Source organism: Dermacentor albipictus, chromosome 3 (assembly GCF_038994185.2).
Source record: "Dermacentor albipictus isolate Rhodes 1998 colony chromosome 3, USDA_Dalb.pri_finalv2, whole genome shotgun sequence".
In the NCBI taxonomy this organism is placed as follows: Eukaryota; Metazoa; Arthropoda; class Arachnida; order Ixodida; family Ixodidae; genus Dermacentor; species Dermacentor albipictus.
In genome coordinates, this window is record NC_091823.1 from 25178958 (window position 1) to 25205854 (window position 26897).

A 26897-nucleotide genomic window follows, 5' to 3' on the forward strand; every position below is an offset into this window, starting at 1 on the left:
TATGCTTGAATGTTCCTTCTGTAAGAAACAATATATCGGTGAAACAGGGCAATCAATGTACGTCAGATTAAACGGACATCGCGCGGACACAGCTAAAAAGCTTACCAAAGCCGTCGTCAAGCATTTCAACCAACCAGGTCATAACTTTGATGAACTTAAGCTCCACATCTTACAGACAAATTTCCGTTCTGAACGAGAAAGAAAATTCAGAGAATCATACCTTATCCGTAAGTTCAAAACATTGCAACCAATAGGCATAAACGTTTCAAAGGGAGCTTTAGAATCTGTTCGCTATGCTAAATTTCAAGCTATATAGGCAACAACACCTAGTTTGGTTTCTTGTCATATCCTTTTCTTTTTTTTTCCTTTCTTTTCTTCCTCTTTTCCTTTTTTTTCAGCCGGCGTGTCAGGCGCCGTTGACACGAGGTTGACAGACGGGGGGGTGGCCTTGGTCTTGTGCACAGCATTCCTTTACCCTCAATTCGACACGCATTCCCTCGTTGCCGCACCCTCCCGCCTTACACCCTCTCTCCTTTAGAACCCCACATATATATACTGTGGCGAGGAAAGCATACGTCGCCTTGAAGAAGACAAGTCCACTTGTCGAAACGTTGGGCCCCTGCTTTCACCTTGTTCTCGTTTTGCTCAACTATACTTGATGTATTTCGAAAGGCGAAGCTGCAACTTAACTCGTCCAAATGTCGTTTTGGCCATCGCCAAATTGCTCTTCTGGGCCATCTCGTTGACGCTTCCGGACTACAGCCTGATCCCGACAAAACTCGCGCTGTCCGAGACTTTTCGGTTCCGAAAACAGCCGCAGACGTTCGAAATTTTGTAGGGCTATGCTCGTACTTTCGTTGTTTTGTTCAAGATAATGCGGCAATTGCTAGATCCCTCACTAATCTCTTGAAGAAAGGAGTACAATTCTCGTGGGGTACTTCAGAAGCCACCGCCTTCTCTCGTCTCGTCACTCTTCTCACCTCATCACCCATTCTCGCTCACTTCGACCCTGATAGCCCTTCAGAATTGCGTTCAGATGCCTGCGGTCATGGCGTACGTGCCGTCTTAACCCAGCGTCAGAGTGGCCAGGATCACGTTATTGTTTATGCGAGCCGCCTCCTATAGAACCATCGGAGCGCAAGTATTCCATTGCGGCACAAGAATGGCTTGCTGTTTGGGCGGTTGCGAAGTTCCGTCCTTACCTTTACGGTCGCCCCTTTTCCATAGTCACTGACCATCATGCTCTCTGCTGGCTCTCATCGCTAAAAGATCATACAGAAGTGCTATGCAGGATACGCCGACTTTCTCGTTCACCCGAGTTTTACCCGAGTTTGCTCGACGGCAGTCAGTGAACGGAGATAGCGTGAAACGCGCAAAAGCTGCAGGCAGAAAATATGTAGACAAAAAGCCGCGTACGACAACATGTGCGCACCCTGCGCTGCACGCTCTTCTACGCTTCAAGCGCAGAAGGCTGCACAACGAAACGCGCGTGCGCTGCGTATTTCTGACGCGCCTGCGCCGCGTCAGAAATGACATTCTGCCTCCTCGCCAGCGCGCTGTCGTAGTGATGCGCGGCCACACGAACTTTGTGCAATAAAGCACGACGATTCCTCAAGCGAGAATGTGTTTGTGCTGTGTGTGAAGTGATTTTTAAAGAGAAATGGAAGAGATAAGTGCAGTGCCGTAACTGTCTCTCACAGGAGGACCCCTCAACAGCACTTACTCCAAATGGATCGCAAACCGTACGTGTCTCCAGTGCGTTCTTGCAGTGCGTGAGAATGCGTACATTTTTTTTTAGTATCGCTAGACGTCTAGCTCGCAAGACCGACTGAGAGCCCCAGGAAGTCAAAGCAGAGAAAAGCAAGTAGAAGGCAGCGATAAAGGTGACCTTTTTTTTTAATCGCGCAAGAAATGGGCAGTGGCCGGTAGCCGCAGTTGATGAGAATAGCTCATTTGGCTGGCCTGATAAAGCATGTTTATTTTCATAAAAGCCAGTAAAAGCAGCCGATTCAACCCACGGCCCAATTTGCGAAGTTCGTTATGAGCTTCTTTCAACATGACTTCGGGAACGGTAATGCATTGAGACATCGCGATTACATGATTTTGTTTAGTATTGCTGCGGAGCGCACGCGTCCTAGCAGCCCGGTTGCGTGCAGCGCGGCGTGGTTTCGCGAGAAAGGTAAACAAGAGAGGAGAGCTGGCCCGAGAGGCGGAGCAACGCCATGAGCAACGCCAACTTCTGGCTTCACTTTAGCTTCACAAAGAGTGACGCCAGGGCCTCTCCTGAGTTTCCTTCCTCCGTGGGATGTGATGCCCCTTGATAATTTGAAAGTAGCGACACTCTCCCCCCCACTGCGCTTTCCTCCTCAATTCTCCTCGCCCGCCGGCTGCGCACGGCGCGCTTTTCCTCCTGGGCTCCCGCGGACGGGCCGCATGATTCTTGGAGGCGTGTTATTTTGGGCCAGTTGCACGCCCCAGTGGGCTTGAAAATTTTGAGAAATGCTAATAACAGCATCGATAATGCTGGAGGCAACGTTTATGAGGAGGTTGGTTTTTTCTTAAAGCCATATGAACGGGGTATACCGATGTAAAGGGAGCTTTGAGTGTGGCCTACTAAGCGAAGGCCTTAGACCTCTATTTCGAGGTCCCGTTGTGAGCTACAGAAAATATCACGTAACCGAAGGAAGGCGGGAAGCGAACCAAAGCATGTGCAGCTGCGTATAAGAGATTAATGATTAGCAAAGTAATTATTGATTAGTGATTGAATTAAGATGAATTCGGGTGTATTAAGGAGGATTAAGGTGGATTAACGTCGATGAAGGCGCATTAGGGTGAATTAAGGTGCATAAAGGAGGACTAGGTTGGATTAAGGTCGATGAAGATGAATTCGGGTGTATTAAGGTGGATTAACGTCGATGAAGGTGCATTAGGGTGAATGAAGTTGCATAAAGGAGGACTAGGTTGGATTATGGTCGATGATTTCCATGAACAGTGGTTGAATGGAATCATCTAACCAATGACCAAGTTTTAAAGTCGTCACTTTTGGTGTTTGTTTCAAGCACTGAGTAAAAATTTATCTTGCTGTACCACTGCTATTCAAGCTCTATTGACCTGATTTGTATTGTGTTTGTTGTCTATGCTATAGAGTTCTTTACGTATGTATTGTTTCCCATCTTGCTAAAATCTCCAGTGGGGATTGCAGTATTGATAAATAAATGAAATAATGATAAAACTTGACAGTAAGGAGTTGCTGCAAAGCATGCGTTTTATTTCAGTTCAATTAGGAATTCGACTTTCGCTGTTCCAGGATAATAGACCAGTGAAAACATACAAAATTACGCGCTTATAATTTTATTTTGTGGTTACCGCCTTGTTTAGGTAACACGGAAAGTTTGAAGTCCGAACTATTTACAGCCTCGCAGAGGAACAGCGAGTGGCGGTTATGTGGGCGTGGGCGGGGCTTCACTGGACTTCTGCATCCCACTAGATAATAAGCGCCGCTACAATCGAATGGACCAAAAATTTTGGTTTCTTGCTTAGTCAACACAGCAACTTTGTTTATGGCCGCACGTTATTGGCAACGAGTGCGTGGTTTATTTACTTTTATTTTATTTAGAAAATAAAAAAAATATTCAGTTTATGCGCGGAATACAGTGGGGCGTCTCAATTTTCAGCTACTGCCGTTTTAAATTGGTTCAGGACAGGTGGCAGTACCACAGGCAAGTCCTAAAAAAAGAGCAGTCTGAGAAATCGGCCGGTAACATTTCTGCTACCAGAACACGTATTTTGAAGTACATGCAAGCAAGCATGCTTCATGTGTAATCCCGCATTTTCAGTTTTAATTCTGCGGTTTTGCGCGTCAAAACTATGATTTGATTATCAGGGACGCCGTAGTGGGGCACTACAGATTAATCTGAATCACCTGCAGTTCTTTAACATGCACCAATGTACGGCGCACAGGCTTTGTTGCATTCTGCCCTCACCAAAATGCGGCCGCTACGGTCGGGTTTTGATCCGACGCCATTGGGATTAGCAGCGCAATGCCATAGCCACTATACCACTGCGCCACCACGGCGGGTGCATTTTCGTTGTTATAACTAGAGACTACCCTCTAATTAAAACATAACCGACCACATCCTAGATTTACTTTTCTATATTAGATAATTTGTTATATTTAAGTTCATTATATCAAGGTACGATACTTGCTGTTTAACAATATAAATAAAATGAGCACAGAAACTAAGTGATGAACATAAATGAAGTTCCTCTTTAATATATGGAAGCCCTGCAAGGCAATTGACAAGCGACTGCTGTCAATAAAAATAACACCGAGATCCCTTGTGCTTCAGGTCTTCTTTATTTGAAGAAAATGTACAAAAAAATTACAGAAGTAAAATGTGGGCGTGGCAGTTAGTGGTTAGCAATAGATACAATGTAGAGGAAACAAAGTGACAGTGCTCTTTTTTCTATCACGTCCAAAACAAAAGTACTCTGATATCACCTTGGAGGGATAGAAATCTCCAATAATAAACAAACAGAACAATGTGTCATGTTTAAATAGCAAAAACTGTGGCTGTGACACATATGCGCCTCAATTCTTTAGAGACCCAACAAAGACGGCTTAAACAGGGAAGACACTGGTTGTGAGATAAGTCTCGATTCTTGAGACAAAACAATGACAAAATGCAAAACTGTTTCAATGGCATAAGGAAAAAGTAGGGCCGAAGATGCCACGACTTAACGTTAAAAGCATAGGCACTAAGCAGTAAACATCTTTTCCTCAACTTTTGAGGAAATGAGTTCACACATACATTATTCAAAGCTATGTTGGGTATGTTATAGGTTAAAATAAGCAACAGACCAGACCCCAAAATACTTCATATGAAGCAAAATGGTCAGTGACACTTGAACTTCAGTTTCTGAACGTAACAATGTTTAAACAAAAATTATATAATTGCTAAGACACGAGCTGGCACCTTGCAGCTCTTTAACAGGGAACGAAAAAAAAAAACAAATTCAGGTACACTGCACCACGAATACATGTGCAATGCTATCACAGCATGGCAGAGAAAATGTCCTATTTGGTCTTCCCTTTTTTTAACAATATTTTTTTTTTGTTAGAGTTGGCTGTACCATTCTCTAAAAAAAATTTTCCCCCTCATATGACAGGAATCAAGAAACACAGCTATTCAACCACTCACAGGTGATTTTAAAAAAATGATGTTTGATAGATATCAAGAAGAGGGGCAAGGAGATCATTGCTAGTAATGAGAGCACAAGATGAAAAAAAGAAAAAGAACACTTGACTAAAGTGACCTTGACACTAAGTACTACAAAAACTAAGAAAAGAAAAAAATGCAGTTATTGTAGCATTTCGCTCAAGGACAAGTACATAGGGTCAAGAAGCTCTCTTATGTAACTTGTGGCAATGGCTGGGCATGGTAGATATACAAGCTGTCAAATCACTGATGATCACAAGTACAATTACTAGCTTACGTATGGAAGAGTACTGAAAGAATAAGGTAACAGCTGAATTGTGTGTAGTAAGGCTTGTCAGTGAGAAAACTTTCTGAAAGACAAAGATATCAGGGACTATGGCACTATGAAGATCACATTTGTTCAGTATCACAAGTTTATGATGGGCTCGGAACAACACAAATATACAAGCTATGAAAAATAGTGGCCTTTTATATGAGACACAAGATGTGAATGAAATATGCTGCACTTTAAAGAACGGTGTGTTTATTGCACTGCCGCTTTAACACGTTTTGACTAGAATGAGGCTGTAACTACCAAACTGCAAATGGCAATGTTCAAATGTGACCATGTTAGAGCATGGAGGTGTACATTGGTACATCTGACTAGGAATTTTGATGAATAGACAGTGCCAAAAGAATGTGCAATTAGCAGTGTATTGTCTCTATTAGGTATCACAGTTGGATTAAAAGTAAAGCTTAATGCTGTCAGCCATAACTCCTACTAACAATGATGACATTAACATTAAGCTTTCAAACAAAGCAGTTTATATTAAACACGAACTACTGCATAGATTTGCAAAGCGTAAGAAAAGCAGATTCTTAGTTATCAATAAAGTGTCATTTTCTTTTGGCACTGGGACAGCAATCCCTTTTATGTACGCTGCACTCACATGTGCAGATAAATGCAATCTGCATGTCAAGAAAATACCACCATTGCAAAAATTGCCGACCCATGAAAAAATACTGAATGCAGGTCAAGTACTGGTGGCATGTGTTGAATGTACACATTCCAAAGTGTGACAAGGCACAGACATATGGCTGCAGTCATCTTAGAGTGGCACTGCTACTTATCACAGGTATGGAAAAACTGCATGTTGCATTGCTGCTCCGAAGTTTTTCAAATGACTAGAGAGAGAACCAGAGAACTACAGAGAATGACTAGAACTGGGAAGCTTGGCGTGTGCACCATGCATAGAACACTCCTGCCATACCACACAGCATAACAGTGCAGTCACTTCTGAGGTTGGGAAACAACTGGTGACATCATTTCATAGCTGTGGGATGGTGAAGTGCCCAAATTATTGCCATTTCGGACAGTGCCAAAGCCAGGTAATGAGGAGGAGAGGGAGCCGTCTTCTGAAAGTAAACATTCAATGCAAACTATTGCACTGGTCTTTTCAATATGCACAGTGGTTGCACAAGTTGGCAACAGCTAATCTGCATCATGCAAATTGAACGAACTGTAACATACTTCTTGCCGCCTCACTGTAACAATGATCCGTTCCTTAAAAATAAAAGAATAACCACTCTTCAAGCTGAGGAACTTCATATCATCACAACATACCCTTGATGTATGTTACATAGCTGGCCGGTGCAGAAACGCTCGATTTACAACGTGTAAATGAAAAATAGTTTGACAATAACTGCACTATGTATTAAAGTTCTGGCACTAAAATAAAAGCTTTGACTATAACTAAAATACAACTGGCATATTCCAAAATAGAGGTTATGATGTAGCTAACTACAATGAAACTTAAATCTTGTGCCTGTTCATGCAATCACCCAAGTTTTATGATAGACTACCCAGGGTCATTTTAACATGTCCAATGCTGGAGTGGACATGAGCAATTCCCCTTCATTTATAACAAAGTTCTTGAATCTGGCTGCCTTGATGCTATTAGGTAGCAGACGATGGTTTTCTAGCCACTCAAATATATGGATGGTGTTTGTTGGATGACACAAATGATTGCACAAATAAAGAGCCAACAAAACACAAATTAATTTCTATTTGAGACCAAGGCTTCAAAAACATATTCAAAAAAAGAAGAAGATATAACCTGGGAGTTTAACCTTTAGCTGCTTTATTATTTTGACAATTTCTGTGCCCAAATTGCTTATGTTTTTTTTAAATTTGATGCTGAATATTTTTGTTCTAAAAAGCAAGTTTCCAGTGTTAAAAAAAATTCAAGTACATACTAAGTAAAATTACCATAATAAAGCTTATTATTGCTCATGATAAATGAGGCCTGCTGGCAATCAATATAGAAAACAGAGCATGAGTGCAGTTCAGAAATTTTTATCATTCTGACAACGCCTTACTGGAGACGCCTAAAAACGGAAACCGGGGAGGCTTTATAGGGCAGTCATTCATGTCGATGCGCCGCCAATGACGCGCACTGGCAATAGTGTCTTCCAAGTCACTATTGCTTTCGCTTCCAGAAGCGAAGTAAACTTCTGTGTCTGAATCATTATCGTTCGAAGAGATGGACGACAGCAAAAGGGTTCTTTTCTGCAATGACAGACCTCCAACACATGCGTCGCCTTCACCGGATGCCAAACACGAGTTGCCTCCCCCAAATAAATGTGAAACCGCGGTTGGAAAAGAAAAAAAAAATACCTACCAAATGCTGCCATCTGTGAAGTGACACACTAACGAGTCCGCAAACGAGCATGTCTCATTCAAAATGCTCAAGAGGAGATATCTCAAGCAGAATGGTTTTGGAACAGTTCGGCAAAGACGAGCAGTGCTCATCCAAAACGGTTAAGGGATTAACCAAAGTAATGATAAAAAATTCACTGCAGAGCTTGAAAACTCTTATGCCTAACTGAGAAGGTGTGTTCCCTGCACTGAAATAGAGCGGTAGCACCACTTAAACGCCCGTATAGCAAATGCCAAAACTATTGTATGCATGGTGAAGCTGAACTTGTGTTTGCATATATTAGTACAGACAAGCCCAACATGTCCTTGGTATGAAGGCACATATTTAAACGAGCGGCCTGGCTCATTCTTGGTAGGGAAAGGGTTAAAAAAAATGCAGAGAATTTACTCTGCATGAAGATGGGGAAAGAAAGGCCCTACGAAGAAGAAAGCAGAAGAAAAAAAAAGAAAAGAAAAAGAACCACACTTAAGGAGATGAAAGCCTGGATTAGTCAGGCTATTCTAATGTGCATGAAATATTTATTATAGCTTGTCAAGCAAGCCAACATCCCGAAGATACTCAAACAAGGTTAAGGCCAGGCACTGCCCAAGACAAGGTTGTTTAGATAAAGCATGCTATAACTTCTTGGTGACGCACACAACATTGTTTTTGTAAGACATAGTGTGGCATATTGTGAAGTATAAGATACATGCAGAGACTACAACAATCTTAGCATCCTGAGATTTAGTAAAGCTTAGACACATTTCAATAAGCTCACATGGATAGCTCTATGTAACCTTATAGATGTATGGCCAAAGCATTACATTTTTTTTCTTCAATGTGGTCCAATTTTTTTTTATTATGTATATGAATTTATTCGATTCAGGCAATGTTGGTGCATCATGTTTATTTTTTTTTCTTATGTTTCATTGCTGTGACATGTTACACTTGAGCAAAATGCATTAAATTACTAGCCACTGTTGTCGTAAATGGCACCACGATGTGTATATGTAATTGTGCCAACATGTTTATAACTTTAGATGCGAAAATGTCAGTGTGCTCACGTTGAAGGGGCCTTGAACCGCTTTTTATCATAGTCAAGAAATGCATTTATAGTTAAATTACACTATTTCAGAAATACATTGCTGCAAAAAGTACTTCAATATGTTCAGCAGAAGTGCAGTTATTGACAATCAACCACACCATTTACACTCCTTCAATGATTTGCACTGCGAACAATCCACTTACTAAATGCCACCATGGTGCACAGTTGAAATCTGATTTTGGATGTTCACATAGATGCTACTATTTCCCATTTTGGCACCTACGAAGTGCCAAATGCCGTTGTATTCAGCGAGCCACAGTGTACTCAGCCAGTTGACGCGTAACAGCGCCCCGCGGCAGCCGCTGTATCTATGCTACGCAACAGATCACAGCTATGTGCAACTGCACTCTTTGCTTTGCGCATGACAGGGCTAGAGTGCGCACTCACGCTCATATGCTGACTGTGCTACATGACGGGGACCATCTTTGCCCTGCACCAGCTTGATCGATGGATAGTAGCCACATCCAACTTGTGCATTTTTGAAGCGCTATCAATAGCTAATTATGAAGCGAAGTCTGCCAAGGTGTCTGATCAGGAACAGCTAGGGGTGAGCGTGCGCTGGCAAGCGTGTGTGTGGTCTGACCTTAAGAGGAAGCTTTAGCTCGAGCCCAACTCCGACACGGCCTATTAAAATACATGTAAAATGTAAAAACGTTTTTCTGAGGTAACTCCAAGACTGATTTTAATGAAATTTGTCGTATTTGAGAGAGAAAGTTAAATTCTAGTGACTGTTGGAAGTGGAATTACGATTTAGGTCCTGAATGTTGTTAAAAAAATTTTCAAAAATTCGGATGTTTGAAAAAAATAGAAGCACTAAGTTTACAAATTCACAGCTCTGCACCAGGAGCAGATATCGCGGTTTTGTAAACGGCATTCATTAGATCATTCAAAGCGGACAAATTTGATATGCCGTTTTACATCTTACGTGAATTTGTTACGTTGGTTACAAGGGTTCAGCAAAAGCTGTATTTCCATATTACGAAATTTTTCTATACTCATGTGTAACATATAAATTTTTTCCGCTTTAGATGTTCTATTAGATGCAATTCACAGAATTGTATTACCATTTTTCGTTGTTGAGTTAGAGTTGTAAACTTTATAGTTTCATTTTTTGAAAATTTTCAATTTTTGCCAATTTTTTATAAAATATTGAGGGCCTAAATCGAAAATTCGAAACCAACAGTCACTAGATTTTAAGGTTTTCTTTTAAATGCAGCAAACCTCACCAAATTTGGTGCAGTGGTTGCCGAGAAAAACAAATTCTCCTTTTACATGTATTTAGATAGGAGCACCCGTGCTAAAGCTTCCTCTTAAGTTTCGCATGGTTTGAAGCTAGTTGAATGTTCAAAACTAGTAGAAATTAGAGAGACCTGACAGGTATGACACTGATAAGCATGGTGGCCAAAGTTTCATTTCTACGCAGGCAGCCACGGCCGAGCCTGAGCAGACGATGGTCGGCTTCTTTCAGAAGTATGTAATTATTATTGAAATCGGAAAGCACATTTTTGTTTACTTCAGCCTGTTTATTAAACTGAGTTGATAAATATACACAGTAACGATCAGAAGACGCACACAGATCCAATCTCCCTTCTATTGTCAGTCAGCTATTGGCCAATAGCAGCCACGTATGGGAATCTACTATATTACAAAATAAGGCGTCCTGAACAGAGACATGCAGGCTTCTGATGAAAAAAGAACGTTTAGAGAGATGAATTTGCACTCCCCTTGCGAGATCCACACCCTATGAACGACTGCACAATTTGGCTGAGATATTCACAGTAGCATATGCTATCTGCTGACTGTTTCTTTCGCCAAGCTCGAGGGGTAGTTCAGGGCCCCTTTAAGCTCTAGGGGCCGTGTTATTTCGGCAAATATGACAAGAAAAGCAAATACCATTCAGGCCTTCAGTGAAACTGTCTGTGCTTGGTGCAGTCTCCGACACGGTGCATCTGATATCAGGCATGACTATGCTGGAGTCAGCCATGTATGGCACAATGGTCAGGCTGAAGTTCCCATTGTAGCCCTGTACTGAGGGGAACACACATGGTTGCAGAGTGGCGCCGTACATCCGAAAGTACTGCACATAGAAGAGGGGGGAAAAGTGAGCACAAATGCTGATGACATTCTTGCATCTCTCATCAGCATTAATGATGAGCTCTCACTAGTTACACAATTGCAAGCTTATGGTGTCTTCCATGCATTGTAGAAGGGTGCAAACACTTGCTACATGAATGAATATTGTACTTGCACTAACATAACTATCAGCAGTATGCAAATATAGTTAATTTGGCTCCAGTAATTATTATTTTGTTAATTTGATAGCCAGTAGCACCCAAGCCATTTAATTTTTTATATATTCCTTCCCTTTGAGCACACTCCTTTTGAGGCATACATACACACACTAATAATGATAATTTTCTTTTAGATTTCACCAGTTCAGGTCAACTACTCAGCCTTTCCCATAAATAATCTCTAAACTCTTAGATGCAGAACACAAGCATCAGCAAATCTGGAACAGCAAATTGACACACAACTCATTGTTTTTAAAGCACAGTGACATCTTCAGCGAGTCTGCTGTTGGCAACCTCACTTGCTTCAGGAACTTGTCTGTATAAACTTGCTAGAAACAAATATCCGGCCCTCTTCAGTCATTTTCATCAGAATACTTACAAATGAAAGGTTTGGAGAATGAAGAGCAAAGCTTTTTCGGGAACGGAATATATTTTTCATTGATGCGACATTCTTAAATTATAAGACGAGCCTAAATGCATAAGCTTTAGAAAAACTTGGGAGTGGGAGAATACTGAGGCTTCCCTTATGGCCTCGAGATTGGGCAGTACATGCTGCCTGATCTTGAAGGCAATGCTTCGCGCAAGTTTATCCACACGTTTCTGAAGGTGGCGAAATTATCAACAGCAAAATCTGAAAAAAAAAATCGCTCTTAACACAATGAATTTTTCAGTTCCTGGTGTTCCTAGCTTCCCAGTGAATAAAGTGTGTATGTCTCCTACAAAAGGTGCATGCTCACAGCAAACTTTTAGAAAATGCATACTACTTTTTTGTGTTTTCGTCTGCCACAATATTTTCTGCATTGCTTCAACCAGCACTGATGCAAGCAGGCTACGGCTTCTGCAAGCCCTGGGTATAGTCAAGTGTTTGGAGGAAACTCATCTGATGAAACATACTGGTGACAAAAAAAAATGCGCACTTGCCAATAATAAAAGAAAAATAAAGAACATGACGTTTCGGGCCTGTATGGGTCCCTTGATCAAAATGAAGATATAGGCATGGGGGCATGGCTATTGCCACATGCCCATGCTTATTGGGGGTGAGCTCCACAACTGGAAAAGCTGGTGCCACCGTCGGCGCGACATGGCATGAGCGATCACATGGACACAGTGGCCATATCGGCTGCTTCGGAAGCGCTGAAGCAGGCTGAAAATGAAAGTTTTGAAGTCCCACCTGCTCCGCAGTTCTGATAAGTGGTGAGGCTTTCCTGCCTTGGGTGTCTGCTTGACAACATTTGAAAGCACTACAATAGGTAGTGGCTGCCTTTGGAGGCGTGCAGCATGGTAGGCTACCGCTCGGTGCTGCAGTGCCAGAGGTGTGCAACGGAGCCCAGTGTCAGACTTATTCACACGTAGCCACAGGACAAGAAGCTGCGTGAAGCTTGGCTTGCGAAACTTAGAACCGGAAATCAACCATCGGCTACAACTTGGATGTGCATCAAGCACAGACGCGAGGAAGATTTCTGCTACGGTGCCGGGTCTGTGATGTTCGCTGAGCAGCAGAAAAAACGCTGGCCCGCACCTGCTGCCTAGCTAATGTCATGACAGTTTGGTCTATGAACTTGGTACTAGATACTGGCAATAATAATATTTGGGGTTTTACGTGCCAAAACCACTTTCTGATTATGAGGCACGCCGTAGTGGAGGACTCCGGAAATTTTGACCACCTGGGGTTCTTTAACGTGCACCTAAATCTAAGCACACGGGTGTTTTCGCATTTCGCCCCCATCGAAATGCGGCCGCCGTGGCCGGGATACGATCCCGCGACCTCATGCTCAGCAGCCCAACACCATAGCCACTGAGCAACCACGGCGGGTTAGATACTGGCAAATTCACTTGAATGGAAAGGGAGTGATAAGAAGCACATTAAAGAAAGGCATGGCATATGGTCATGTTTGTGTTATGAATTAATGCACGGGATTATGAAAAAGCAGCCGTCGGAAATTGCATGCTGAGAAGACCGATAAACATACAGTGCGACGCAACTTGAGAAATAATATTAAAACGTCCAAGAATCTAAAAGAAAAAGAAATACTGAATAGTCACGATGGCACATCGCAGTTGCCATAGGTGTCGAAGTCTCTATAACGAAATTATTTTTGAACAGTTCTGATAGCATCGACGCAACAATGGTTGCTTGCGTACTGTCAAATGCTCATATTCTGCAGCCTAAAGCTCCCGGCATGGTGCGAAAACACGCACGCAGTGAAAGAGAAACATTGTGCGCGGACATGCATGCAGACGCATAGTCAGTCGCTGCAAACCCGTGTGATCGCTGCATTGAAACTTCATTCTGTTATGTTCCATTTGGTTATATAGACACTATAAGAAGATATTTCACATAGTTTGCCCTCAACGTTTGCCTACCTTTCACGCTAGAAGTCGGTTCGCGAGACTCCATCGCTGCAATCACGTGCAGTGGCATTCACTGTATGTATTTGGTAAAGATAAAGCATCTAAACGATGCTGTGTTTTCAGTTTGCCCAAGATTATTTCGAGAGTAGAAGCTTCCCTCATTTTGCGAATACTTACAGAAATGTCCAGGCGGGCTGTCACATGGTGTTTTTATTGAGCACCGTAAGCCAAACCTGTGAGGAGCACGTCACGCGATACCCCACACTACACAAGGGAGGTGCTTCCATAAGCCCTCCTTCCAATTTCTTCATTGTGATCAAGGTACCCGTACGGGGCCTGAAACATCACGTTTATTTTTCTTTTATTCTTGGCACATGTTTTTTTTTTTTCACCAAGCCCTGGTTAATGTCTGATGGAGGATGAACAGAGTTGCTTTTTTAATTGCCATTCACTTTGCTCTGCACTAACTGTACATTGCCAAGAATGGTAACCCAGAGTGTGCCTTTGCATGGTATTTAGTCTAAGTCATGGTATAGCCAGTAAAAACAAGCAACAGCAAACAGCTTGTGCCTAAAAACAGAAATGTAAGAATAACATACATCACAGCCCATGTTGTAAAAGAACCGCAGGGTCGGGACATCTGAAAGACCAGAGAGATAGAAGCAGCAATTGTAATCATTTGTCGATCACCAAGCAAAGTGCTAGGTGGTGAAAAACAGCACTAAATTTGGATGGAATAGGGGAAAAGGAAAATCACAAAGGCACTGACTAACAGCAAATTTATTCGCACCAGAAATATGTTAAGCTAAGAAAGAAAAAAAAAAATGAACATACCAGCAGCACACATGCTGGCCAAAAATAAAATTCAGATACTGAAACCTGACATCATTAAATATATAATACACAAGAAGTCGCTATAGATTACATGCTATTTCCTTTTCGTGCATGCGAAACGGACGAGTTTTTTATAGAGGCATCCGCAACCTTATCAATGCAAAAGGCTTATTCCACAAGGCAGGTTGTCCCCAGTAAATGCCACCAAGAACAGTGCTGGCATTAAAATTTGGGAATTAACTAAATCGTGCAATCATGTCCATGTGAATAAATTTACTGATGCTAATCAGTTTACTTCATCACACTGTCCAAATTCCACATTCTTATTATACTATGCCAAACTAACAAATTGTCCAGCTTTCTGTACTTGTGCCAAAATGTATCCAAAGCAGAACAATGTTTATGAACTAGAGAGGAATCACTACGTACACTTAAGTGGTACATTATATGCAATACGCAAAATATTAATTGTCGTGACTGGAGCCACTGCTGATGTAAAAATGAAGGGCAGTTATTAATGCCAACTAGGAGTTCCTGCAGAAGTTTCCTACAATGTCATAGATTCCGACCATGGAGACTGGTTAACCGCTAGTTGAAGGAGGATTACATTTTGTTCTAAAGGAATCTGGGATGGACTCAACCAAGCAAGAACTTAAACAAGAATTAAGTAATACGTATACATTTACAAAGTACTAGAACAATTATTTACTATGCATTAGCCATTTAATACAAGTTAGAAAATCATATTTGCTCTTACTAGCAGTTAAAGATCAATAGATCGATTTGATTTGGATGTCCTAAAGCTAAAGAGACAACTTAGTAGATCTCTGCAAAGGTTGTGATCACTATGAGATTATGTAGACTAAACATCAGTAGAAAAACATTTTTTGCATGTTGTGTACATATAAGTGGCCAGAAATTGAATCAAGTTGCTAAAATTTTCGATAGTGGTGGACCATTAGCAATTAAAAAACTTCTATAACTAAATTTTGGTTTACTCGAAGTATGGTTAACTTGTAAAATCTGTGTACCCCGTAATTTGCAATGCGAATTATACTGGATAATCTGAAACGTCGGTGTGCACACACCTGGACAATTCATAGTTTCTCGATTTTGGCCTCTGAGATTGGCATGCTGCAACACGCTTACTGCTTTGCACATCTCAGAGGCAGTGTCAAAAGTATGACGGCCAAGACATGTTTCCAGCTCCTGGTGCTTTCGGTACATAAATGCATAACCTTCGAGACTGGAACCAAGCACCATCGCTGGAGCTGCTCTACAGGCACTATCCCTGACAGCCCCGGACTGCCCGGGCAGTGCTTTTTAGCCAATGAGTGTTGCTTATGCGGCATCTCGGGCAGTCCTGAACTGTTTGGGATGATAAATCACAGAGGCTCACTCACTAAGCAAGCAATTCTGCAATGTGGGCACTGATATAGGTACAGCTGTGCAAAGCAGTGCAAATTAATTTTGCATGTTTCCACATGCATACGATTTCATCATACGATTTTTTGGACTCCCTAGGGGCTGCGAAAACATAAGAAAAAATGCATGCATGTCTTTTACAGCCCTTAAGGACTCAAATAACCACAGGCATGCCCAAAAAAGCTCTGAAGGCCTGCCAGTACACTTATTAGACATATCGGTGCTCATACTGTGACAAGAGATCGCGGCTGCACGTGTGTATAGTTAAGGAATACATACTGCGTCCCGTGACAGTTGCCCCTTCCCACACTTGTTATGCTTCACAGTAAAACATTGCTGTAATGAGGCGATGCTGACTTTTGGAAACTGGCATTATGCAACGCACTGTGCTTTTTGAACTTCGAAGCCAATCACGATGACCACAAAGGCGGCGTCGGTGCCAATGCTGACAGCAGCGAATTCTCTCAATGAAAAACACGGCACAGAACGGGAAGAAGGTTAATACCGAACCTCAAAGCAGCTAGGCCTAGAATTGCCGCGAAGGTCGCTACGGCTGCCAACGGATCTGCGTGTGAGTGTGCCGGTTCGAGGCGGCAAGGTTATCAAAATGGCGGCAATTGTGGCTTTTATTAAAGGGCCCCTGAAACTGTTCGGTCAAATTTTGTAGACTCGTAGGGTACAGCTAAAGTTATTCATTCGCACCAAAATTTGTGTGAAACGTCTCATATCAAGAGAGCTACGGACGATTACCAGTTATCCTCCTCCACAGTCATGCATTTTCTCAACTTGTTCGCCGAGTGATCGGGACTAAGCTACACCTTCACCGGCTCTGCGTGATAGCTGTCGCTGCTTTGATAGCGACAGCCATCAAAGCAGTGTGTGTTGCAAGCATTTTGTTGAAGTGCTGAACGTGTCTGGTATTCCTGTAACTACAGGCAAGCTGGGCGTTTTGGCAAATGGCTGGAGGCATAAACTCAAGCTGATGAAGGAACTTTAGCGTAGACGTACGTGAACAGCCTGATTGATCTGCATGGTCCAGCCACTTGTTGGCGCAGAGCTTAACCAGCCAAACAAAGAGCTAATATTGCTCTAACCAAGTGTAAAACATTTTAAACATTTACAAAAACAATGTGTTGAATACACTCCCGTGAAAAATTTACACCAGCAGCAAAGAATACATTTCATTACTGCTACTGTGTATGGTTGAGCTCTGTGCCACCAAGTGGCTGCACCGTACAGACTATTCACATTTGCATTCCTGCTCATCCCGTTAAACGGCACAGTCAAGTGGCCAGGCCCTATCCCCTTGCGTTTACACTTGCCCTTACACTGGACTCGCGAAATGCTATTGCGTTAGTAATCTTCCGGTGTAAAGTGATGGCCGCAAATGCACAAATCCTTGCGCCTATCGGATAGCGGCAGTCTGATACGCTGCAGCCAGTTCGCTCGTCTGCAGCCTTGCAGAGGGACACGATGTCGCAGCTTGACATATTGCCAGTCACCACGTTTGCAGTCCGCAACGCAACAAAGTCGAATTATAGTGCTTGTGAAAAGACAGACCGAATCTGACCGCGGAGTTCCCGTCAAAATGGAGTACGTCGTAACACAAGCAGACGACGCTTAGTGTGTGCCTGAAGTGCTTAAGTGTAGTGAGAAATTGTTCTTGTGCATTCTCTTTCTGTTACTTTCTTTTTATAGAAACAAATTAACTAACATTCCAACTATTACGAACATCATTTGTTCACCATAAAGGTGGAAAAATTATCAATGGCCCTCAGACAACTGCAGACGCTCACATACCATAACCCGGCACAATACCACAGGCTCTACCCCGGCACATACCCGACAAATATATGGAAGGTCTGCCACACCGATATAGCCACTTTAACTCACGTGCTCTGGGACTGTAACAAAAACCCGCACGGTGCTAACTCCAGAACCCTTCCATCGCGGTGGGCCGCTGCCTTGCGCAGCCCCAGCCTCGGTGACCAACTGTGGGCTGTCCAGCAGGCCTGCGAGGTGGCGGCGAGGCAAAACCTCGATGTCCCCATGTAGGAGACCTAAGGCCCCGTCAGCGAAAGCTCTGCAGGACTCTAAATAAAGCTGTTACCAACCAACACCCTGGGAAGCCAATCGGATAGCTCGCCCTAATGACATCGATCGGGTGATTTACGTCACATGGGTAGGGGCGGCTGAAAATTCCGCCGAGCAGTGTGCTGCGATCGGCAGCGATGTACATTTTTAACACCTTGTAATAAATTACCTGCTTTAAGCGGAGCACTTAGATACATTAATTAATCACCAGAAGGACATACTCTAACGACTCAGTACATTTGTACAAAATCGTCAAATTCGTTTCAGGGTTCCTTTAATGCTGTTTCGGCAATGCAGTCATGGCAAAAAGTCAGGAAAATCTGACAGCAAAGGGTTCTTGCATACGAAATTTCAGACGTTCTTATACATTGATAGTATGGGGTACGTAGCGGGGCCGCGAAGCCGTCTGAATTATCTGGCGTCTGGAAAGTCGCTCGTTGACTACTCTGGCAACTCCTCCAGCCAACGACATGGCGTCAAAGACCATTTGTTACGATTCCTCTCTGTTAGTCGAGCCAGCATTACCGTGACTTTCGTTCCCTTTCAATAAAATGACATAATTTTCCCTGATAGAAGCACACATTCCCGGAGTTTTTCCAGAGTTTTTCCAGACTACTCAAAATCCCCGAGAATTTCCTGTTTTCCAGGTTGGTAGACACCCAGGTTTTTGTTTCACGAGTGATCTTTTCTTTTTTTTTTCTTTTCTTTCTTTCTCTTTTTTTTCTTAGAGAAACACAAGACTGCATTTGTCATGAAGTCTGCATTTACCTAATCATAAGTTTGCCTGCAAGCCTGCATTGCTGAATTCCTTGAACTGGGGCTGCGCTTACAAGTGCAGAGACAGAGTGAGACATGACATCTTGTGGCCGCATATGTGTGCATGTATTTAGAATGCCTCTTCTAGACTGTGGATAAAGCCACAATAAAACTTTAGGGCGAGTAACATTGACTTAACAAATATGCCTTTGCAAGAGCAGGAGATGTTATTTAGCACTCTTTTAGGAGGCTTCTTCAGTAACTTTAGCACAAGCTCCTGGCGAAATCTCGGCCTTCTGCTTTCTACAAAACAAATTAATATGTAGATTTTTTTGTGGAAAATTAAGTTATGCTTGGAATCATGTCAGAAGAAAACACAAATTTTTGGCTACTGTTGGGCTACTACGGATGCCTATTTGGCAATCTGTGATTGGAGAGATTTTGGTAACCTTGTTTGTCTTTGTGAAGAATGGCACCCATAGACTAGGCTAACTAAGCTCTGCCAAGTACTGAACACAAAAGCAAACTTGCAGAGAGTGTACACAAACATGGAAGACAAGGACACCGGCAGGGTACCCGTAGACGATGGCTGGGATGATAATGAGCCCACTCGTGCACCCACTACAGCGACAGTTAGAATCCCTGAAATTTGTCTGCAGCTTTGTCGAGTGTGGCAGTGGTGGCTGCAACGCTGTGCATGATTAGCAGGCTATACATCATGGGCAGTATACCCCCGCAATAACTTTCGGAGTTTAGTCTGACTTTTGTGAGCCTCAAGGTGCCAAGCTCGTTATCTTCGCACAGTGTCAAAAGCACTGTCAGCTGTATACTATGACGCGTCCAGCGCTGATTCTTGTGAAAGTGAAACTATTTCCAAAAGTTGTCACCCAAGAATAACCCCTCATGAACCTTGGTGCAGCGAACTACTGCACGAAGCAATCCTGCACCAATGATTACTTCGAGTACCATATAGTGCAGAATATAGGTTGAGGTTTTTTCCAAAAAATATTACTAAAAGTTCACCCCTCGACTTATATACCGGCCCATGGCACAACGTGAATAGTCTGGCAACCTGTAGGAGCGCAGACCTTTCGGCATCTGCATGATTATCGCCTCCTTGGCGATCGACACGGCCCAACGTTAACGCGGCCCGAGAATCCGGACTGCCCAAGGAACAATTCAAGGGCTCCATTTATTGGGTTCGTTGCTTCATGCAACGCAAGGGATTCGCACTTCGACGGTGCACATCAATCTGCCAGAAGCTGCCAGAGGCATACGAGGACAAGCTGGTCGAATTCCAGCGCTATGTTATCCGTCTCCAGCAGCAGCATGGCTACATGTTGGGACAGATTGGCAACGCTGATGGAACGCCGGTGTGGTTCGACATGCCGTCGCCCACCTCAGTGTGCGAACGCGGCACAAAAGAAGTCAAGCTTCTTTCTACGGGGAACGAGCATTCACGCTTCCCGGTGATGCTCGCGTGTACTGCAGACGGCAGAAAGCTGCCCCCATACATAATATTCAAGTGGAAGACGCTGCCGAAAGAGGCTGTCCCGCGGGATGTTGTCGTTCGCGTGAATGAAAAGGGCTATATGGATGAGGCCCTCATACTCTATTGGAGTAAGATCGTCTGGAATCGGTGACCCGGCGCACCCTTGCGGTGTCCGAGCATGCTTGTCTTGGATGCCTTTCGCGGGCACTTGACCGCAGGTGTGAAGCAGGCACTCCGGTACGGGAGGACGGAAATCGCCGTCATTCCGGGAGGCATGACGTCAACACTTCAGCCACTGGACGTCGTGCTCAACAAACCCTTCAAAGATCGTGTCCGTGAACAATATAATCAGTGGATGGCCGGCGACAACCTGACGACCCCAACCGGCCGGCTGCGCAGGCCGCCTCTCGCCACTGTGGCCACATGGGTGTCGCAGGCTTGGCGCTCGCTGCCCGACGATATGGTGGTGCGGGCATTCAAGAAGTGTTGCATTAGCAACTCCTTGGACGGCACCGAGGATGACATGTTGTGGGACGCAGTCAGTGAAAAGCACTTGTCTTCGGACGAGAGTTCAGACAGCTCAAACGAATGAGCAGGTGACGAGTCTGGCGGCACCACTAAATAAAACGAAGTTTCGTGCCTTATAATTTTTATGTTGACTTCTTTGCTTCAACGTAAGGGGGTCGACCTATATACTGCCTCGACCTGTATTCCGCATTATACGGTAGTCCTGCTGCTAAACGTAAAATAAATGCGACATGCATGAGTTGCGCAGTTCTACCTTATTTATTTTTCATTGTTCTTCTGGTAATTCAAAAATCCATTTAATTAGTAGAATTTTGAAATCCTTTGGACATTATGTAAATGAGGTTTTAGTGTATTTGAGATGTACAACCATCAGTGGCTACACGTTATAGACAGTGGACAGTTGACACCATTGCTGATTTTTTAAAAGGCTGCCACATAACATGTGGCGAGGTGGAATGGGGGAAGCTTGGGTGTACTGCACTTTAAGCAAGACAGGCCCTCACAAATCACAAGGCAGGGTGAGGCACAGAGTGAAAGCGAACTTGGTTGGGATTGAGTGCAGCGTAAACAGCTAGCTGCTCACGGTGACTTTTGGAGACAAGATAAGGAACCACACTTGCCAGTGGGGAGGTCACTGCCCTCAGGGTCACTAGAGCGCTGAGCAGCCAGGTTAACCGAGGGTGCTGGTGGCTCACAGGTGAACAGCATGTTAGCGAAGGGCACTGGAGAGTAGGAAGCAACCAGCTGCTGTTGCGGCTGCTGCACAGCTGTGACTTCCTGGCCATATGGCAGAGTGGCATCACTCGCACAAGCATTCGGAGTGGTGGTGCTCAGGATCCCATTCTGTGGTGGGCTGCACAACACATCTGGAGAGGGTGCAGACTGCAAGTAGAAGTGGACAGAGAACTCACATTCCTACTGCTATTGAGAGTACATCATCATCATCAGCAGCAGCAGCAGCAGCAGCCTGGTTACGCCCACTGCAGGGCAAAGGCCTCTCCCATACTTGTCCAACAACCCCGGTCATGTACTAATTGTGGCCATGCCGTCCCTGCAAACTTCTTAATCTCATCCGCCCACCTAACTTTCTGCCATCCCCTGTTACGCTTCCCTTCCCTTGGAATCCAGTCCATAACCCTTAACGACCATCGGTTATCTTCCCTCCTCATTACATGTCCTGCCCATGCACATTTCTTTTTCTTGATTTCAACTAAGGTGTCATTAACTCGCGTTTGTTCCCTCACCCAATCTGCTCTTTTCTTATCCGTTAAAGTTACACCTATCATTCTTCTTTCTATAGCTCGTTGCGTCGTCCTCAATTTGAGTAGAACCCTTTTCGTAAGCCTCCAGGTTTCTGCCCCGTAGGTGAGTACTGGTAAGACACAGCTATTATACACTTTTCTCTTGAGGGATAATGGCAACCTGCTGTTCATGATCCGAGAATGCCTGCCAAACGCACCCCAGCCCATTCTTATTCTTCTGATTATTTCCGTCACATGATCCGGATCCGCAGTCACTACCTGCCCTAAGTAGATGTATTCCCTTACGACTTCCAGTGCCTCGCTGCTTATTGTAATCGCTGTTTTCTTCCGAGGCTGTTAAACATTACTTTAGTTTTCTGCAGATTAATTTTTAGACCCACTATAGCAGAAACAGAGGGCAAACCAACAGGACGAACAAACAGGAAGCAAGGGAGCAGAAAGGAAACTGGCAGAAGGGAGTTTATCTAGATGGCAAAATGAACAATGGTAAAGAGATGCTATTTCCTGCATCAGGTACTGATTTCTGGCCCCCTCCATACAGCTTTGGTGTCAAGAGTTTGTCAACACTGCCAGTGAAACCAACCAATCCCTATTTTACACCACTGAGATTTCATCACTTGTGATGACCATAATGACCACTAATTACGAGCGGCAGTGTGATAAGCAGTGGGAAGCTCCAGATTAACCTTGACTATCTAGGTTTTTTTAATGTGCATCCAATGTACGGTACATGAGTGTTTTCCCTATCCGCCTTCTTTGGAAGTGGCTGCCATGGCCCTCCTATTTCACATTATCCTTTTTCGTGTCTTTTGGGTGTAATCGGATTAATGTCAACTGATTTGCCAATGGTGCGTGCAAAAGGTTCAATTGCATTTACACTGTATCTACACCCGTTTCAAAGTTCCTTGTCATGCATAGGCCTTCTACAACAGAATGCCCAAAACTGCACTCTTTTAAATCATCTAATCACAACTGAATTGAATTGTGGGGTTTTGTGTGCTAAAACCACAATCTGATTATGAGGCACGCCGCAGTGGGGGACTCCAGAAATTTGGACCACCTGGGATTCTTCAACATGCACCTAAATCTAAGGACACGAGTGTTTTCGCATTCCGCCCCCATCGAGATGCGGCCGCCATAGTCGGAATTTGATCCCGCGACCTCGTGCTTAGCAGCCCAACACCATAGCCGCTAAGCAACCACGGGGGTACTCTAATCACAACTGTTTATTCCATAACAAGCAGTGCATGAATCCTACCTACAAAGCGGTTTTTAAAAGAAGCAATAAAGCAAGTTGCAAAGCAGGAAGCATGGCATGAGAAAGAAAGCAATATCAATAACAATGATTTGCTTGCAGAACAAAAGGCACTTACACAAGTAAAGGGAGGAGTGGAAACATAGTCGTAAGATGGAGGTGGTGGCGTGTTCAAGAGCCCTGGTTCTGTGTGTGCACGTTGACCCAGGATAGATGGGTCAAACACAGTGGTTGTGAAGTTGCCATAGTATGGCGTTTCAATGTGGTGAGCTGCTGGGAGTTGTGCTTGTATACCAGGGCTCACAATGCTAGAATCCTGCAAAACATAAACATAGAATTGTTGAATATTACATGTATGACATTCTATAATTGTTTATGAAAGACTGCTGCAACACACGAAGAAGAACATTTTGTTCTTGCGACTTTCGGTATTGAGTGCTCAGTTTCTGGTTAACCCTTTGACGGTTTTTGCCGTACATGTACAGTGGCGGTTTTCTGTCCCGCAAGGTCTTCGCCGTACGGGTACGGTTTCAACCCTCTGTCTAAATTTCGCGCCATAATGACGATGCACGCTTACTGGGAGGTGCTGCCACCTCTTAGGTCTTACAAGAAGCGTTTGAAATGTGTGCTACCTTCTTGGGGAGATAAACAGAACTGACTTCAAGCTTCAGCGCGTCGCGCAGACTGCGGCCACACCCCTTTTGCGGTTTCGGTTTCGTCGCGTGATCGCAACGGAGGCGCGCGAAACGTCATTTTTCTCTTTGTCGGCACTCTTGCAAATGCTGTGGAAGTTGATTTCTATCTTGATTGGCGCTGCTCTTAGCTTGTTTATAACCGCCGCTCGCGAGGTATTCTCGCTCTCAGCGGCAGCGCGCTTTCGCGGTTTCGGTTCCGCCGCAACGGAGGCGCGCGAAACATGATTTTTATCTTTGTCGGCACACTATCGCAGGGGCGGCGGAAGTTGATTTCTATCTTGATTGGCACAGCTCTTAGCTCGTTTATCACCGCCGCTCATGAGGTATTCTCACTCTCTGCGGCTGCGCGGAGACTTGTGTTTCAAGGAGTACCACACTCTAAAATACTATTGAACATATTGCAGTTCTGAGTGATGCCGGCACCAAAATACTGTTCCCTAATTTTTTTACTATTTATTCCCGACTTTATACATCTTGTACATTCAATATCCGCAATAAAATAATTTGACCACCCGGGAAAGTTTTCTTCAAAATAATTCGACCCTCAAAGGGTTAATTGTGCCCTACAAACATTGAATGACAGGCAGCAGAGATTATCTGTTAGTTTAGAGCAGGAACAAAAGACAAGAAAGGAGTTTATCACACGAATCGCATTCTTTTCAAAGCACGATCAGAAGAGACAGACCGATGCAAGATCTCCGGTTGTAATGGTATCCACATGTGGCGGAGCCACCTTGCATGCCATTGGTGACTGCTGGGAACCTTCGACTTCACATTCGTCCCTTGTTTGCCCTCAGAGATGGTGCATTCTACCACCACAACATTCACCCCGATGGTCCGGCCGTACTCCTCGTCATTCCTAAGTACCTGCGGTCAGCGATTCTCCATGAACGTCACGACTTGCCAACCGCCGGTCACCTCAGCATCTCCCCTACTTATGACCGGGTTCATTGACACTTCTGTTGGCTAGGCCTTGCCCACTCCGTTCGGAAATGCGTTGCGGCATGCGAGAAATGCCAGCGCCGAAGAACACCATTGACTCTCCCTGCCGAGTGCCTTCAGCCGCTATATGTCCTGTAGGAGCCATTCTTTTGCGTTGGCTAGTACTTACTTGGCCCTTTCCCTCTATCAACGTCTGGCAAGAAGTGGGTCGCTGTGACAACAGATTACATCCTGCGCTACGCAATCACCAGGATGCTTCCAAGAAGCTGAACCACAGATGTCACCAATTTTCTCTCACACAACGTAATTTTGTAGCATGGAACTGCACAACAACTACTCACTAACCGTGGCCAAACATTCCTTTCGAAAGTCATGGCTGACATTCTGCCCTCATAGTCAACCAGGCACAAGCTGACTACGTCTTATTTATTTATTTGTTTGTTTAAAGATACCTTACAGGTCCCTGGAGGCATTGTGTAAGGGGGGAGAGTACACTCAATGTTTATACAATAATTAGAATACATATGTGAATACATATACAAAAATACAGAGTAAGAAATGCGCTAAGATGCAGTAATGTGGTATCATCCGCAAACTAATGGTCTCACAAAGCATCTAAACTGAACCCCGACAGACATGCAAAGTATGTCTCATCTGACCATACTGACTGGGGCCTTGCTCTACCTACCCTATGTAACATTCGCAAATATTTCTTCGCCCCACAACACTGCAGGTTACTCTTCATCTTTTTTTTTTTTCTGCTTTTAGGCCGAGAACCAACATTGCCACTGGACACATTCCTCCCAACCACGGCAGAAGAGGCCAGCGAATATCCACTTGATGCCATCACCAGGGCAGCGCAAGCATGCGAAATTGCCGACGCTCACCTCCAAGGCCTGCTACACCCTTAAACAAATTCACATGCTTTGGGGCTTATCTTGCCACACAACAATAATCGTCATCTGTCTTGTCCACATTTCTTTTCCTCAACGCTTCAGGCCCGGCACTTCTATCATAAATGCCATGTGTGTTATCAGCATGACAGAGCATTCTCAACGAGAAAGTAGCGAGCACAGCATTTTCAAGAAAGCAAACGCAAGCAAGACAGATGACGATTACTGTTGTGTAGCAAGATAAGCCCCAAAGATTGCAAACTTGTTTAAAAGTGTAAGAGAACCAACAGTGCTTGTTTGATCAATGACACAGAGACATGCACTTTTCGCCTGGATCTCTGGTACTGCTGTGGTCCCCAACCAGTCACGTCGGGCTGATGGAAAAACAGGCCCGTACTGAGTGCTATGTGCCATGACTCCAGCTACGTATGAAATTGCCCCAGTTAATGCCAGTGCCTCATTTGCCTCGCATTCCACCGACGTTGTGCGTGTCGCAAGCCTCAAGCCTTATTACTCCCCTACTGACACCGATATTTAGATGCACTGCAACGGTGCTTCTGCTGCCAGGGATAATGCTACATGCATATTGCGTTGTTGCTTTTGGACAATGTGCGTGGGCGCCCCAATGAAGAAGAAAAGTGCTCCTGGGTCTTGAGCTGTCAGCTGAACTGGCCAGCGCTGCAGTTACTTTGTAAATATACACTGTAAATAGTCTTCAGTGTTTCACTTACCATTTGCATAACAATATTTTTTAAAGACTACGGTATGGTATGCCACTCTGACCAATGACTCAGTGCTGTGGTAGACTTTGTGTTGCAAGAACAATGCCCCTGCTCAGTCCAGTTATGCTGGATCTGTCAGTCACTCTCAGCATTTCATGGCAAATGCTGCCTTTCATGGCTCAGTGATGGTCTTCATCCTCACGACAGAGTGATAAATAGAGCTGCTAAGAGATGCATAACTGCTCACTTAGTTATGAAGAGGGTGCGTAAAAATAACTAGACTGTTTAAGGCAAAAGCCTTAATTAAGTGGATCGTTGCAATGGCTCATACTCAAAAAAAGCAGCATCTAGTCC

General features: G+C 44.0%; 1 protein-coding gene across 4 annotated transcripts in view; it reads right to left on the reverse strand.

Moving 5' to 3' along the window:
- Nucleotides 1-4334: 4334 nt before the first annotated feature.
- Nucleotides 4335-26897, reverse strand: part of LOC135903868 (OTU domain-containing protein 4-like) — a 74455-nt gene continuing 51892 nt past the window's right edge. For 3 of the 4 annotated variants that reach the window (XM_065434280.2, XM_065434282.2, XM_065434283.2), the window contains 5 exons: nt 23410-23607; nt 21395-21656; nt 14245-14285; nt 10896-11079; nt 4335-6614 (listed from right to left, as the gene is read on the reverse strand). In XM_065434280.2, coding sequence (XP_065290352.1) covers nt 6490-6614; nt 10896-11079; nt 14245-14285; nt 21395-21656; nt 23410-23607 — 810 coding nt within the window. In that variant the 3' untranslated portion in view covers nt 4335-6489. The remainder of the gene's footprint in view (nt 6615-10895; nt 11080-14244; nt 14286-21394; nt 21657-23409; nt 23608-26897) is intronic. The other variant, XM_065434281.2, reaches the window with a different exon arrangement.